The sequence below is a fragment of the Scomber japonicus genome, chromosome 6, assembly GCF_027409825.1.
Source record: "Scomber japonicus isolate fScoJap1 chromosome 6, fScoJap1.pri, whole genome shotgun sequence".
NCBI classification, from domain to species: Eukaryota; Metazoa; Chordata; class Actinopteri; order Scombriformes; family Scombridae; genus Scomber; species Scomber japonicus.
In genome coordinates, this window is record NC_070583.1 from 22,973,830 (window position 1) to 22,991,867 (window position 18,038).

General features: G+C 41.6%; 1 protein-coding gene across 1 annotated transcript in view; it reads left to right on the top strand.

Moving 5' to 3' along the window:
- Positions 1 to 403: 403 nt before the first annotated feature.
- The window catches only part of traf4a (tnf receptor-associated factor 4a), a 32,655-nt gene continuing 15,020 nt past the window's right edge, over positions 404 to 18,038 (top strand). The window contains exon 1 of the mRNA XM_053321239.1: positions 404 to 901. Coding sequence (XP_053177214.1) covers positions 759 to 901 — 143 coding nt within the window. The 5' untranslated portion in view covers positions 404 to 758. The remainder of the gene's footprint in view (positions 902 to 18,038) is intronic.

Below are 18,038 nucleotides of genomic sequence, written 5' to 3' on the forward strand. Positions count from 1 at the left end.
CTTCTGTATTAAATCAGACATTTTTATAATATAATTTTGACCTTATTATAAACAACAAACACGTGTCACCTCTGAATGTACTCATTAGACACATATTTGTTTAATCATTGTCATTTTAATACCAGTTTAAGTATACTCATCATAAGGATGTAGATTTTTATCTTATGAAATAAATATTAGATGTAGGCACAGGAAAACTATTTCTGTCATTATTGCAGGCCGAGTCAGACAAAAGCCTAATTAAAGATCTATAAAGGAGATCAGAGGGATAAAATGGTGTGAACAGTGTTGGAGCAGCTCCTTGACTCCTCCTGCATGGAGGAGGAGGCGGGACTCAGTGCACCTAAACAGACAGAGGGGTGATGCATTGTGCTCAGTCTGTCACTACTGCATCCACAGAGGGTTCAGGGAGCCTCACAGCAGCTACATAGAGCCGTAAACCTGCACACAAGGCGAATCGGGACCAATCTGTGATCAGTTTCCTGCATTGGAGCCTCTTTGTTGCCATCAGTCGACCCGGCTGCAAGGAGGAGTAGCTGGGGGAGATAGAGAGAGAGAGAGAGAGGACTCGCCTCCTGAAAGCCCGATCTGTCTGTGGCGGAAGGGACGTGATATGAACCTTTCATCGGCTTAAACGGCAGTGCAGCTAAATAGCCCCGTTTTGCTGGGGGGGTGGGGGGTTAGCGGAGGATCGAGAGGACATTTGTACCTGTAACCTGCAGATCAAGGCCGAGAAAAGAGCGAGTGAACCTGCAGCGATGCCCGGGTTTGATTACAAGTTTCTGGAAAAGCCAAAGAGACGCTTCCAGTGTCCGCTCTGCAGCAAGGCGATGCGGGAGCCGGTCCAAGTGTCTACCTGTGGACACCGGTTCTGTGACACCTGTCTGCAAGAATTTTTAAGGTATGCGTGTGTATGTTTCTGTGCGTGAGCGTGTGTGTATATGCATGTGTGTGTTTGTGTTTGTGTACACAGTCAAGATCCACCTCTCTGCAGGCGATACTGGCGGACTAGACTACATCCTTGTCTAGTTTCGGTCGAGCAACAGTAATAAGGACTGTAGGTGTGTCTTCCTCACCTTCACAGTAGGATTTTTTGGCAGTAATTTCCAGGCATTTAATGCATCTGCTGCACAGTAACACAATATGAGGCCTGCATGGTAAACAGCGCCTGGATTGACCCCCCCCCCCCCATTTTTAGATCCAGGTGTGTTTTCTTCCCAAGATCTCCTCCATGTACAAGTATGAAAGGATGCATTGCGTTTATGAGTCACTGTGTCAACATGAAAACATGAGGGATACATCTTTTGAGGATCAGGCGTGCATGTGTTTTTGTCAGGGCAGGTAGAGGATGTTGTCATTGTTCTGTCTGGAAATTGACCAGGCAGACAAAGCTGAAAGGAGGCAATTATTCTCTTATTGTTGTTGTGACACATCACCCAGTTAAACAGTCAACCAGTTAAAATGCAGATTTTATCTATCTTTCTTTTTTTGTGTTTTTTCCCTCTATTTTAATGCTCAGAGGTAAAGTGATTTTGCCTTTTAATATCTTGAATTATGTGCAAGCAGAGGGCCCATGACTTCCCATCCTGTCTGTGTTTTTGCCCTGAGGTGGTCTGCATGGGTTTACGGGTCATGGGTGATGGGTTAGAAGATGAATGTGTGTGTGTGTATGTTGGGTAATTGAGGGGGGGCAGACCGAGGCAGCACAGTGGAGTCTGCCTCGAGCCCAGGATTAGACAGATCCCTTCATCGGTGTCAGTCAGGGCACCGGATGGGTACTGAGGGACCTTTCACACCGAGGTCAGTGTCTTACAGACACCCCCCCCTCTTCACCTCCTAATCTGCTCAACATTGAAGTCTGTGTTAAGACTTGCAGAAAGAAAGTCTTTGTCTTATCTGCAGTTGCACTGCAATTAAGTTCCATACAGCACAGACAGAAACCTGACATCATGTGATGCACAGTTTTAATGGCAACAATGACACTCTAACTCATGCAGAGGGTCATCATCACTTCAGCATAAACCTCTTGACCATGGTGATCTACTGTAAACATCATCTTGACATGATATAGACTCCCACTAGAATGAGTGAACAACTGTGTTGATTTATGTCTTTATGCTGTTAATGAAAAGGACAGCAACTATACTGATGCTTTTTATGGCCATCTACTCATTATCTAAAAGATGTAGAAGAGAAGTCCTCCTGCTGTAGACATCACAAATGTTTGCATGTAGTGTCAATGTAATATGAGCCTCAGTGAAGTGTATGGAAAGCTAGTTTGACATCCAAACAAAAGCCAAACTTGCCGTTTGCTCATTTTTGTTTACAAACCTATTGTGGAGAAGTTATAGCTGCCTGCAGTTTCTAAAAAACTGTCTTGAATCATATAATTTGACCTCAAAGCCTTGCAGCTTTCAAATAGAGTTAAATATAGCATTTTAATTGTTAAATTCACTTTTACAGGCTATAAAAATGTTTTGGTTTCTTGCTGGGCTGTATTTCTTGTGAGAAATCATCTCAGTCAAACTGGTCTGCAGTTGTTTGCAGTTTTCAGTTTTATTTCAGTCACTGAAAAAGATCTTAAAAATGTCTTCAGTTTTACTTGAAAGTTGAGGAGGACAACCTAAGGGGAAAGCAAATACAAAAAATCCTTAGAAATGACACTTGCTATTAGGAAAGAGGAGCATCTTTCCTAATAATTATTTTTGAAACCTTATGTCAGAAACATTTTGCACTGGTTGACACTTGTCGTGAGTTCCTAGTCCGCGCCCTGAGTCATCGAGAAACCTCCTCCAGCTTACTAAACAGCAGCAAAGTGCATTTGGTTAAAAAGCAGAAATTCAGATGAACAAAGAGGGCGAGGGAGGAACAGTGTTCACTGCTGATCAATGAGTTTGGCCCGACGCTTTGTCTGCCTCATCCTACCCGCCTCCGTGCTCGTCCTCCAGCTTATGCTCTGTATTAACTCCTACACATTGACTCAATTTAACTAAAGTTTTTCCCAAAGTTTTGTTTGGTTGAGCTTTACATTGGTCAGGATGTCAGTGCAGGTATGAATATGATTTCCACCCTGTCTGCCCTGTCTGATCTAAATACTGTATGCACTATAATAAGTTGATTATACCTATTAGTACCAATATCTAATAAAGCACCCTTCACATAGAACGTACAAGTTGTATCTCACTACTTTAATAATGGTTAATTAAACATGTATTAATGCTTTATAGATCAGTTATAATGCATTAAGAAGAACTATTTTGGGGTTATTAAGTTGTGAAAACTCCATTTGACTGCTTATTTCTTGTAATCTAATTTATCAACACATATATATAATTGATTAGAACTGTTTATCAATGACGTAACATTTATAACTACACATTTGATGGCTTATTAAAAGTGAGAAACCTGCAAGCAAACAATATTTGCAACTGTATTATTACCAAATAGAAAGGATTAACATTAGCCAATTGGACATGACAACCCATTTGTTCTCATTAATAACTTTTAACTGATCTTTGAAGCATTAGTAAGTGAATCATTAAATCATATAAATTATTCAGGTAATCAGAATATTGTTACATCATTAGAGCTGGAACAATTAATTGGTAAGTCTGTTGAATCTGCAAGCTTGGAAGTGCCAAACTCTCCAATGTGAGCATTTGCTGTCTTTCTTTGTCTCCTGTGATAGTAAACTGAATATTTTGGGGTTGTGGACTGTTGTTCAGGCAAAACAACACATCACTTTGAACGTGCGGATGAGGAAGTAATGAAAGTTATCGTTGGTTGCAGCTTTAATCCCAACGTTAAAGATTACATGGTCTGCTATTGAATACTCATGTCAGCTGTTGCTTTAAATTGTAATTTCTAGTCAACTTCCCAGATGGAACAAAGGCTAAATAAACAAATATCAGCAGCAGATGATGTTTCAGCAGCACTCAGTGACCCTGCACAGAAACAAAGACAGAGACAAGATGACTGGATGCATTGTCACCTCTTTAATGAACAGTGTGCGCCAGTTGAGGTCAATTCAGCTCTTTCGGATAGCACAGATCTTTTTGTGAGGAGAGTTCAAGTTTATTGAGGCTGACAGACAGTATTTAACTAATGCTTGGCCCATTGTGCAACTAGGTTGATCCTTTGCTGTAATTATTGAAGGCAGTGTGGCATCCAGTCCAGGCTTGCCAGCCAAGTCTGCCAACTTTCTCACTGACAGCTCTGTCACTGTCTACACAGCCCACTGCTCTGTTGCAACAAGCCACCCAAGAATGCTCCTGCATGGCAATGCTTCAGTGCTAATCGTTCGCTCTGGAGAAATAGTCGTCACTGAATTAAAATATTAATTTTTCAGTCACACTGAGTCATTTTTAAAAAGGTTAATCCTGTATTTTCACTTCAAAGGATATGAAAAAAAAGTAAAACTTCCCTGAGAAACGCTCGAGGAAGCGCATGAATTGTTCTTGCATTACCATGTCTTGGCACTGAAAAGAGCTGGTGTGTGCGCCTCTGTGTCCACGGGCATGTTAGCATGTGATGCTAATGGGCTGTGCTTCCGCCCCAGGAGGAATGAGTAAATACAACACAACAGCAGTCCTGGAGGCTCCCCCAGCTCTGAGGGAGAGTCATGGGGTAAAAGCAGCCCAGCCCTGAAGCTTTAACACTCACTGCAATCAAATATGAGTCACATGCTTCAACAATTCAGTGCATGCTGATTAGGGTAGGCCTTTGTTTTAGCAACAGTAAGAACACTGTGTCTTTAATAGAAGAGAATAAATACTTAATGGTATGTAACGCAATTTACTTCACTGTGTGAGGGCTAAGTAGCGCTTATGGCCGTGCCACACATGCCAGGTCTCATGGCTCATCAGTGGAGGGTCTACTGAGCCACAGTACTTCCATGCAATGTGACAGCAGTGATGTCTCTGTGGGGATGATGCAGCGCCGTGCCACAGCCTTGACAGGGGTGTAATTGGTTTGTTCGGCTATGGAGCTTCTTCCTACAGGCCCCCACGTCATCGCAGTGCAACTGCTGACTTACCCAAGTCACGAGGAACTCTAGAGTGGGCTAATATGAGAATTTTTCATGGCTCGATTATTCACTGTCCGAAAGCAAAGGGAGGGTTTCTTCAGGATTGGCTGTGATTCATTTAATCTTTGACACATCGTCTGTGTGTAGTACAGTTTTTTCCCTCTCATACTGTAGGTGATACTCATTTTTTCTGCTGTGCTCTCCCACACGTTTATGGTCTGAATGCACGGATGCGCAATCACTCGCATAATCAGTACTACAGTATACCACCTCTTACCTCCTTTTATTGTTCTTCCACAAGCGTCTGTCTTATTGAGTGTGTGGGTAGAGGTTAATGGTAGAAAAACTGGTATCACTTCCTGAAGTTAGTTTTTTATTAAGGTGCATAAGTTGGCTTTAAAAATCAGTTATAAACTATTGATAAAAAAAACCTTCTTGGTTGTGAAAACAAACCCTTCTGACTGGTATATATTTTTCCTATTTGGAAATGATTCCTTTATAAATGCCAATAATCCATTAATGAACACTAAGCCATCAAGTCTGCAGTTATACATGGAGCCACTGCCAACAGCTGGTTAGCTTAGCTTAGCATGAAGACTCATAACAGTGGCTCTCTCTAAAAGGAACAAAATCCACATACTAACATCTCATTTGTTTACAAAAACAAAAGAGTGATTGTATAGATCTAGATCACAGCAAAAAGTGGAAGTTTTCAAATCTGGTAACCCAAGAGTTGATCTAATTAATGATTTATAACTGACCTCCAAAGTGTTTTTAAATTATCATTATTAAATGCCCTTCATAATGATTTGAATTGGATAGAACAGATAGAATGACATATGTGCATTCAGCTCCGTCAACATATGGCGACCTAGGTTAGTAAGATTTCTCACTTTTCGGCACATGTTGAATCCGCTTCTGCCCATTGAGTGTGCAGCGGTGTGTTAGATTGTATAGAGAGGCACTTTGACTGACGTGAGAGGGCGTTTCTTAAAGCGCTAAATGGAGCTGTGCTGCATTGGTGCCCACTGTTGTGTGTAAGTCTGGCACTTGAGGCAGCTGGGGCTTTGTGTCTCAGTGGGTATCTGTATCTGAATGGGACCAATGCCATGGATGGCTGATGAATGACTGTGTGTTCATTACCATCCTCGTCCCCCAGTTCATCACAGAGACATTCACAGTCCCCCGCAGGTGTCCAAAGGCTGCACAGGCATCCGGGGTGCAGATCCGGAGAGCATGGGGGCAACTCTGCTGTCCCATCCTTCTCTGACGACAACGTTGGTCAGTGAGTTGCACAGAGAGATGTTCTGTTCAGCTGAGTGAAAGCCCTCAGGCCTCTGCTCTGCACTTTGAGGTCTGTGAAGGCCTCTTAGAGCTGTGCACTGAGGCTGCTGTCAGCTGAGTTGGGGTGACAGAGCTGGAAACAGCCCAGTAAATTTTAACACATCAATGCATAGAAAGAGTCACTCACACAGAGAAGAACGACACGTGCACAGAAAGCAAAATGCCGTAAGATCCAGCAGCATTTGTCTGGGAAGAGAACAGTCACTAATATTAACTCTATATTTTTACTTTAAATGTACACTTCCATGATGTGCTGTACCTGTAAAGTCAAGTCAACTTGTGCCGCCCACTCCTTTCAACTGCAGTGACTACAGTTGGTTACTGAACATTGCTGAACTTTACACATCAGCACACTCATGGACTTTGAAACAAATGATTATATAAGAAGTTGTTGATGCTTAAAGTCGAACATGGATGTTTGCTATGTGTTCAAACATTGAGTTAGAAATAGGACTCCTGCATGTCATTTTCATAACAAGCCTCTATGTAGTGGATTATTCAAAATATGGACTCATTTAGTTTGGTGCAGCTCCGGCATTTTGAACAAACTGGAACTCATTCTCATTATTGATTTATCTGCTGATCATATCCGTGATTCATGTTTTTGTCCAATAGATAAGAAAATAGGGAATAATGCTCATTGCAGTAATGCCCCAGAGCCCTAGCTTCACTTCTGAAACTTCAAGGTATTCAGTTATCAAAGACATAAAATAAAGGAAACCTAAAAAAGTACTGAATTGATTATCTAAACAGCTGCTAAATTTCAACTCCATTATGAACAATGACATTTGAACTTAGATGCACATTAAAATAAGTGGACCAATCTGAAAATGCAGAGTCTAAGAATGTAATTTAAACCAACAACAGGAAACGACCCCAAATCACAGTGATTTAGAGGTACAAGGAAATGGATGTTGACATCCGATAGCCAGTAATTACCTGTGTTTGGAAATGCTGGCGTAAAGAAATGAACTAAAACTGCAGTTTTGACCCACAACTTCTGTCTAAAATGTGAATATTCTCACTTGACATGACCACAAGAGAAGGTGGAACTATTACAGAATCAAGTCCATTAAAGTCAATAGGCTGGAATCAAATGTTTTTCCGACCGACACCACTGCAAATTACATATGAAACCATGTGACTTTTGTTTACAAGCACTGGTTCTTCTATAAACAAAAATTACATTTTCCCACTATGGTTTGCACTAAAGAAAACAAACTGTAAATGAAGCAGAATAAGTGATGCTTATTCTTTTAATCAAAGAACTGGTTGTGGCTTTGATGGACAAAAAGTGGAACCATGTAGCGGAATCATGCTGAACTTAAAACCTATTATTGTCATTTGTGAATTTGCTCTAAAACGTTTGTTCTCTAAGAGTTTCCACAGAGCTCCGTGCACCCCTGAGACTGAGAGATAGATGTTAGCCGGCCTGTTTCAGGATAAGGTAATTGTGGCAAGTCTCCAGGGAGGAAGCTGAGAGCCTTTAATGATGCAGCTGTGATGATGACATTGCTGGGAGAAAGTGCCCTGACCATTTCACACAGCTGCAGAGGTCCCCCAATACACAGACAAGCGAAGATATTATTACGAGACTCATATTATGACAGCTGGTCGCGTGAATGTAAAGAAACAAGAGCGGACACTTGTGTCGGGGGTGAAGCTCGCACTTCTTTTCAGAGGATGGAGAGTCCTTTAAATTCCTAGGTGGAGTTTCTCTTTGAAATATTTAGCCTCTTGAAGCGCTACGTTGTGACGGGGCAGCTCTCAACGTGTCACTTTTCAGTCAAATCATCTGTCTTCTGCGAGAGAGTTTATTACTGACAGTCAGCTCAGGCATAATTCATTGCTTTTGAAAGACTCCTCAAAGTTACGGATTTTATTTGATTCACAAGCTCAGCAGCCTTGAGAGTTCAGATAGCTGCAGCTTTAGACAACAATACATCCTAAATGATCCGACTTGTTCATTTCTGAGTGCATAAAAAGAACTGTAAGCCTCTCATTGACTTCCACATGAACCATGACTGCCGGTCCAAATCTGTCTGTGACCACACGTTGTGTCTTTTCACTGCTGACCCTAATTATGTGGTTCAGAGCGATGTGAAAGTTTAGACGGTTCGAGCAATTTGTGGTTTAGAGAAAGTCATGAAGCTGTGACTCAGCTTCCACACACCTGAATTACTTGCAGTGAACAATGTCAAATTACTGCAGTTACTTTTTGACTTCATGTTACATGAAGATTCATTATCGCAAGTGGTTTGGCTGCTGTTGAGAAGATTAGTTTGTGAATTACTTGAGGGGGCGGGGGGGGGTGTTTGTTTTTTGTGGAATTATTTAAGTAAATCTATATTTGCTTGCTAGATTCAGCTTGATTTTATCTCTGAATTTATATATTTATATGTTTCAATCTGTTCTGGATCTTAAGGAAATTTCCAGTAGTTTCTTTCTTCAGTTGGTTCTTCTTTTCATAGTTTTTGCCACTATTTCTGTCAGTTAGGATGCCATTGTACATTAATAGTTGAGATCTGGGAACAGCCCCCCCCCCCCCTCCCCCCCATCTACATCATTAAAAATAAGTGTAGGAACAGAGCAAGAAACAAGTGGTCAGATTATCAGACAGTTTGCTAACAAGCCAACAGATTAGCCAGATTATCCAAACCACTTTGGAGGTAAAAAACAAAGTAAGCTGTAGCTGCAGCTGCAATGATTAGTTGATTAGTTGATAATCAAATTACTTGATTAGGCAAACATTGCCTGGATTAAAACTCTCAAATGTTAGAATTTGTTGCTTTTCTTGGTGTTTTTGGACTAGAATCCAGGATGTTTACATCCAATATGGTGCTTTTTGCCATTCTCTGATGTTTTATGACTAAATGATTAATCAATTATTCATGAAAATGATGAGCACATAAAGTAGTTGTCTTTAGTTCCAGCTCTAAAGTAAACAAACATCTTGATAATAATACCTCAAACAGGTACATCAGGTACACTTCAGAATGTCAAAACTGAAAAGGGAGCCTGCTTGTTTACAACAGACAGTGTGAGTAATGATTTAACTGTTTGCCGTCTTATTCTCTTCAAAATAAGTTATGTGGAGGATTTGTTTAACACATGTGCGATCATCTGACCACTTGTGTTTCTTGGCCCATCAAATATCTTTTCAGTGATTTCACCGCGTTCCCAGCCATCAGCTTTGGGAATTCTTGGAGAGTATAATGTTATCAAAAGCCAAAGACGTGATAGCTAGAGTTGTGGAAACAAGATCCAAACTGGAATAAAGCAGAAAGTTTTCTTTAAAGTGTGTTCAGTTTATACAGATGACTGTGGTTTTGACTGTTTGTAATCTTGTGAGGTTCTACTCCTTCAAATTTGTGTTATGGATGTATTGTGAAGATAAACTGTTTCTGCTTGTTATGAATTTTAAGTCAAATTACCATAAAATGACAGCTCAGATTATTAGAGTTGAGCAGCAGCAGCAGTGTGTATGCAGCACACTTAAGAGCCAGTTATAGACATGCCTCAACTCGCCCTTCCCTATAAGAGGTCCTCTAAAATGAATCTCCCAGCCTTTTGGGTCAAACAAAGATGGAAAACATTCCAGCTATGCAGTGGAGCACCTTGCCTCTTACACACTGAGCATGCTGGGACCAAGCCACCAAACCCAGCCCTGCTGCTGGATCTCAGCCAGTTGGCCCAGATTGGAAAAGCATGGCTAGTGCTTACACGTGCCTGAGTATGTATGCTATGTGAAAGATAAAGGTGTATTTATCACATGCTCTCTGCCTGTTGCCTGCTGTAACACAAAACTTGTGAGCCCCTCCAGAAGCTCCAGAATGCTTCTAGTTAGCTAATGACCATTGCAGGGTTAAACAGCAGATATTTGAAGATATGCAGTTTACAGTTTGTGGATTTCCACACTTGTCTGGCTACATCTGTGCTCTGCTTGCTATTGTATTAATTGACTCCACCCACCCCCCTCTACCCCCCTCCAATCTGTTTGTCTTGTGCACAGGTCACTGAACCAGCGAGAAAGCCAACAGACTCATTGTGCATATGCGTACAGCAACACACACATGCTCAAACTCCCACAGACATTATTGCAGCAGGATAGTCTTATTTGTATGGTTGGTGTCAAACTTTGTGCCTAACTGAATAGGCCTCACAATCAGAGCTGAAAAAATTAGTTTATCAACTGGAAAATAGTTGGTTAGTTATTTCTTAAGTAAAAATACTAAATATTTACTATTTTCAGTGTCTCATTTGTGAGGATTTACAGGTGTTCTTTGTCTTATGTGAGTAAATTTGTGTATTTTTTAATCAATGGAAGTAATGTCATGTTATTATTCATATAGGAAGTGAACTTTACACATAGGTTAATGTTTCCACTGGGGACCTTTGCACAAATATGGAGCATATACCAATTTATCAGTAAACACACCCTGCAGTATTTCCACCTTATTGCCCATGTCACTTTAATGTGTGAGGCTTCTTTGAGGCGCTGTTTGTATTATTGTCTTTTGCTGCAGTGGCTGCTCTAAACTGACAGGCAGGCATGTGAGGAATCTGGCCCTGCTCACACCTGTCATTAAAATGCATCGTGGGTAATCTTATCCCAAGTGGACATCTCTAAGTACAGGTGTGAATGTGCCCAAAATGCATTGAGGATGCATTCAATCCCATTGCTATGACCATATTCGGAAGTGGTCTGGGCTATATACAGCCACCTTTTTAGCAGTCTGTATGCAAATATGTCCTGGCCCATATTGAAGGATCATCTTCTCCACTGATGTCCTCTGCATAAACGGAAGTACGTGCAAATTTGTGTATATTAAAAAAAAGATACAATAGAAAAGTTGATTGTCATGGATGTCGTACACTGAATACACACTGTCTGAGTTCTGTTCGGGCTGAAGTGTTTTGATTTAGCCTGTATGCCAAGGTCTTTGAAAACTTCTTCTTTTAAAGGACCAGTGTGTTAGGTTTAGTGGCGAGGATGCAGATTACAACCAACTGATTACCACTCCCCTCTCACCCCTTCCGTTCCATGTGTGTAGGAGAACCTATGGTGGCCAGGAAACTCAGAAAAACACATAAGGCCCTGTCCAGAGCCAGTGTTTGGTTTGTCCATTCTGGGCTACTGTAGAAACATGGCAGTACAATATGTCAGGCTCTGTGGAAGTGGAACCTCTCCCTATGTAGATATACAGGGCTCATTCCATGTCAACGAAAACACAGTGATTCTTATTTCCAGGTGATTATATGCTAATTAAAACATACTTGTGAATATTATAGTGTATTTGTACCAAGTCTGTTCTACTAGATGCCACTAAATGTTACACACCGGTCCTTTAATTTGCAGCAGACTAGGCACAGGAATCGTATTGCTGCCTCCCACTGGTTAAAAGCCACAACACATTTGGTCCTCTCAAATGGAAATAATGGACATGTTTGCATATTGTGAGATCTGATCACAAGACGTCAGGTGGAAACACATTCTAATGCCTGGTGTGAACTGGCGTACTTAGAGCTGTCCACTTGTGATCGCGTCACCCAAGATGCATGTTAATGCCAGGTGTGAACAGGGCCTCTGTGTCTGAGGTCTAAAAAGGAGAGCAGCTGGGAGCGCGGCAGAGAGCACGGGGAAGTGGGCGGCTCGCTGCCGAGGCACCTGTCTTCAGTGAAAGGCTCCTCTGTGGAGCAGAGCAGGTGTCGGCAGAGCAGTTAAGCCCTTCAGTTCCAGCATACACACTCTGAATTATGGTCATTTATCCACAGGGGCCCCATCAATGTTAAGGTCATTGCCCAGTTGCCCTCGGCCTTTCCGCCCTTTTTTCAGCGATGAGGGCTTCCTTCCTGCCAAAACTCTTCCATCTTCCTTTCATCAGCTGGTGTGTTTACTGTGGTGGTCCTTTAACCAAACAGCTCAATGACTCTGTCAACTACACTGACTCCCTTGTGTTGTGTCTCAGGATCTCGCTCACAGCTCATTTTCAGATATGTCAACACAGCATAATAGTCTGAAGCCCCTTCGTCCTCCCTCTGAACAGGCAAACTATTGATCCCATGAAAGGAAGTCGCTCTGTCAGGTGCATGTCCAGATGCATCATTCAGTTGACTCATTTAGGATGAAGGAGCGCTTGTTTTCTATACTTCCTCAGATCCAAGGAAGCGTGATTGTGGTGGTGGTACACAAAAATATAACTGTGACTCCTACCACAGATCATTTTCATTGGTTGATTAATTGGTCAATCGATTGGTCTATAAAATGTTAGATAATAGCAAAAAAATGAAAGAAAAACCATCAAATATTTCCCAATTGAGAAACCGAAACCAGTAAATGTATGTATTTCTGTTTAAAAACAATCAATCAAATATTAAAATTGCTGCAGATTACTTACGAAACAATCCCTCAGTTTATTTAGCTAACTTGTTGTAGAACATACATAATTGAAGAAATGAACAACTCACTCACACTGCAGCAACAGCAATGCAGATGGGTGACATCTCTATTTGTTGCTCTATCCTTTCTTTCTCTCTTTTTTGTCCCCTCCCTCTGCTCTTTTATGCACTGATTGAAAAATCTTGTCATTTATCTCATTGTTGCTCCCAGCAACAGGGGCAGGTTGGCGAATTCATGCTAGATGAACAATGCAGCTGAGGCGTTTTGAAACAAAGGAGGCAATTTGACGTCAGCATCTCGCCTCGCTGAACAAAGAAATTGCATCCACAAAGCAGAGAAGTGGACAACTGCAGGAGGCGCAGCTCAGAGCTGGCTCAGAATCAGTCATGGGAGGGCTTGTACAGTCCGGGGGCGATTTTTCTTTTGTTGATTTTGACTTCTTAATGTACTCTTAACAGATTCAGACCAACAAGAGAAACAGGAGCCACAGCACGTCTAAGATCTGATTATAGCTGCAGATAATAGAAGCAGAGAGCATTGATTGTTTATTTTTTGTGAATTAGTGCATGTCTGTGTGTGCTCTGTGTCTGCCAACTGCTCCCTCTGTCTCCTTCACACACACACACACACACACACACACACACATACACATACACACACCTAAAAAGCCCTCACCTTCCCTCCCAGTTACCATGGACACAAAAGCACAGGACCTAAAATTGTCATTGCCAGTGATGTGCACACCTCACATACCTGAATCAGCTTACAGACAAATCAGGAAAAGGAGCTTTTCCGCTTGCAGTTTAATGGAAATGCAAATGAGCCGGAAACAGATTCAGGTTATATAACGCTGCTTTCTTTTTTGAGATCTTAGGTGAAAGTGAGATGTCAATTTCAGTACTTTTTGAAGGTAAGCAGCAGCTAGGAAGAAGCATTAAAACAAGGATGAGAGGGAAGTTTTGCAGGTTTTCTGCCTGAGAGGAACACAAGTGACTCATGACACATCAGACTTGTGGCTGTGCTCCCTGCTGTCAGCTGTGCTAACAGTGAATCATGGCGATGCAGGTCACAGACTTTGACATGGGAAAATCCAAATCCTATCTCTAATCTGGGCCATCTTCAGTGACCTCAGACACTGTGGGGCAAAGTTCAAGTTGAGCATCTATTGTACTTATCAGTTAGACAGTATTTATAACATAACAGTAAGTGAGGGTGAGTCACTGTGTCAACACATGAAACCACTTTGCAGTTTTACTCTTAATGATTCTGTAGGATCGGAATTGCTCTCCTCCATCTCTTGCTAATTAATGGATGTGTCACTGAGGGCATTGCACATTTTTTCAAAGGTGTTCTTGTGGGATCAGACTAAAATAACTCCCTCAAACAGCAAAGCTGATAATGGTTTGCCCACACCTGCTATCTCATGCACACATAGCATGTCAGCTGGAGAGGTGTGTGTTTGGAGTGGACTACTTATCTATGAAGGACAGGAAAGGAAAGACAGCTGGTTAATGAAAGCAAAGTTGTTTTTATGGTGTTTCCAACACTTTGATAAAGTGCCTGTTCAGAGCAGCAACATCATAACAGCACTGACCTGCTAAGAAGGAACAATGGCAGATGATTCTTTTCTCTAGAGTTACATACAGAGCAGACACAAACACAACCTTTATGTGGGAATGAAACTGGATTATTTAGTCTAAGATTCCAGAATCTAAAGCAAGAATATATACATATTAAATGTTTTTATGTCAATTGTAGGCATGATTCTGCATGTCACGTTTACAGATTTTGGTGTTTCATTCCCTTTTACGGTGTTCAGGGTTAACAGGTGCATGTTAATTAAAAGATTTGTTGGCCATAAGATGTTATTGGCCGGAGGGATTATCTGCACTGCCCACCTGCTTCTGCTGCTCAGAGAGAAGGAGAGAGATGTAGAAATGGTGAAATAATCTGCTCAGTTTGCTTACCAGTCTCGACATGTTATTGTTAAGTTACAGTGTGGCAGCAGGATGCTGCAGATGTTGTGTTGTTTTCCCTACCAGCTTGTTTACAGCTCGCTTTTGCTCTTTATATTTTCAAAGGAGTGACAGTCACACTGCAATAAGAGAATAGTTTTAATTGAAGGGTGATGAGAGCTGTGCTTCTCTATCCCCAGGGAGTTTGAATTTGCGAGCATTAAAAACAACAGTCTTCTTTGTCTGCTATAGTCCTTGGCATTGAAGTACTCTGCTTAGGAGTTACTATAAAATGTGATTTATAATGCCAGAATCCAAAGCAGTAGCACGTCTTTCCCTCATCTGATGCCATGAGCTCATGTGTCTATAGGTACTGCACCCCCCGGAGTGAGGGACATCATGAAACTTTACCTCTTAAGTGGCCTCTGATTGATGTCTTGCCTCTGGTGGCCAAGCATGGAGTAAATTCACTTTAAAGAGAAACTGTCCCTCTTGGCTTCTAGGTGAAACAGATCTTGGCGGTTTTGGAACTCGTAAAACAAAGCCCACGGAGAGCAAAAGGTTGTTACGCAGGAATAATGTGCCGTTAGGGCCAGCTAACAAGCCATTGGCATATTCCCCTTCATTCTTCCACGGGAGCTAAGACCATCTGTTGAAATTGACACTCAATTCACTCTGAAATCCACACCGCTTGATACAGGCAATGGATAGTAAATTATCCTACTATATGATGACCTCATACATGGCATCTTAATTGGTTAAAGAAGCGTCAAACCTCTGGGTGTAAAATCCTTTTCTTTCTTTTTTTACATTTTAATGTCTTTTTATACCAAGCGCCTTGTGGGATTTTGTGTCAGGATTGATTTTTTTCTCTTTATTACTGTGAGGGAGGAGAGCAGAAACACTCCACTAAAAACTCTGTCTTCATATTACAAGATAGCATCTTTGAAAGGAACTCTTCTGCCATTCAGCTCTTGAGTGAATTCCTGTAAAAGACTGATTCGTCTGCTATATATCCTAACTAATCAGAGAAAGTGCGTTTAAAAGGAAAATGCTTTATGGAATGATGATATGATAAATACTTGTCTCTGGACTTACAGGATGTGAAGCGCCTTATCAACCATCCGTCAGATATTCTGAAGAAAACATTAGCTCAGTCATGACTTTGTAATAAGAAACCTAAAGGAATAGTTTTGAGAAATATACTTATTTGCTTTCTTTCAGTGAGTTAGGTGAGAAGATTGATACCACTTTTATAACTATGAAGTTACAGTCTGTAGTCAACTAGCTTAGCTTAGCACAAAGACTGAAGATTGGGGGGGAGGCAGCCAACTTGCTTTAATTTTTAAATGACAGCATGTTCAGATAAAAATAATATGGTTATGAAAATCAGTGGCAAGAAATTTTATGTAAATTCAGAACTGAAGATAGTAAAAACTACCTTAAACTGAACACATGCGCAACTTTCTGCTTTCTTGTATTATTACAGAAGTCCGACAGTGATTCAACATACATAACATCCATTTTCTCCTGTTTTGATAGACAGCTCATACAATAGCCTGAAGTGTACTGCTGCTTCCACACTTAATCTGTATTAGTGCTGCAATTTCATGCTGTGCTTCTTGATGATGGTGACTCAAATTGCTGATTCATTAATGCCATTTGAAGGAAAAATGAGGTGACTCTGTCTACTACTGCTTTTCCAAGACCATATGCATACAGTTGGCAGGCAGCTCTCCATTTAATAGGCCAGGCAATGTCTTGGCAATCTCAGCAGCCCTCCGTCCAGTGCAGAAATTCCACAGGATTAGTGTGGCAGCACCGCAGCTCCTTGAGGCCAGCCACCGTCGCTGCAGAGCACCCTTTTGAGCAGAAATCTGCCCTATGAAGCCGAGCTAAAAATAGATCAGCCATCTGTGATTAAAACAGCTAAAATTCACACGTGCCTGGAGGAACAAAAATGGCATGTAACTACTTCCATTTGGGCTAAGTTGTGAGATAACAGTTGATCCCTCTCTTGTTTTTAGCAGCTTGTGAGTCTTTGCAAATGAGTGACAGTTGGTAGTAAAATAGAGAGTGGGGTGTTTCACACCCACAGCAACCTTGACAGCAACTTTTAGCACTTTTTCACTGAGCAATAGGTCCTTTTCACATGTGCGACATGTTAAAGCTCAGGACTTTCATTGATCTCCAGGCACAGTCCTCCACCCACCCTGCCCCTCCACAAAACCGCCCTTCAACCAGATCAAAAGTAAAGCATCCCCTTTCAAGCCCTCCTCGCCTTTCATGTACGCAATGCAGGCCCTCGTGCATGTGGGTACTCTGCCTCGCTGCGTGGGTGAGGGTGACTGCACTCATGCATGCATGAGCTCAGCTCTCGGTACAATTGATGGGACAGATTTCTCTTCTCAACCCCCCCCCCAAACCCTGTGCCCAGATCAGCAGCAGTTAATGAAAGTGGATTGATTTTCCTGTACCTCCTGCATACAGCGTATAATCTGGGGGATGAAATCGACCAGGAAAACAAAAGATCCTACAGCATTCTATTACATTTGCTGTTTTATTTATTTGATTGCCTGCCAAGCACAGTAAAAAACAATCTGTGTAGGTATGGAAATGCATAACTGAGACTGCAATCCATATCACCAGCAACCAGTGACAGGCATTAGATAAGAAGATTCATACCACTCTCACGTCCCACACACTGTATTGTTTGTTTGTTACACTTAAGATTTTGTACACATGAAACAAATGAGATATAATATGTTGATTAGTGAGGTTTAGAGGTTTTTGTAGGCAGATTTTGATACCCTTGCAAAGAGCCAGGCCAGCTCATTTACCCCGTTTTCAGTCTTTATGCTAAGCTAAGCTAACCAACCTTTGGTGGTAAGTTCATATGTACTATACACACTTCTCATTTAACTCTCAGTAGGAATGCAAGTTCGCATTTCCCAAAATTCCTCCTGTTCCTCTGAAGTATCACAGGTGCGACTTCAGAGAAAGTCCTTAAAAACCTGAGTTTATGATGGCTGTAAATTCATGAAGTCAACAGAAACAAACTGTCAGTAAAAGAGCGGGATTTGCATTTCATTGGTTATAACCCTCCCCTCTCCAATACAGACTCCATGTCAAAGCCTGATCACTCTGATGGAAGGAGACAGTGCGAGGGATTATAAATACTTGTAAGCGCTGTGTCCCCTCCTCACACACTTAAGGATGGATTATGGTATCTCACAGGCTTGCATTCAGCTTGCAGATGGCTGCTCCTCCTCCCTCTGACCCTCCTTACATCTTTTCATCCATCCTTCCTTCC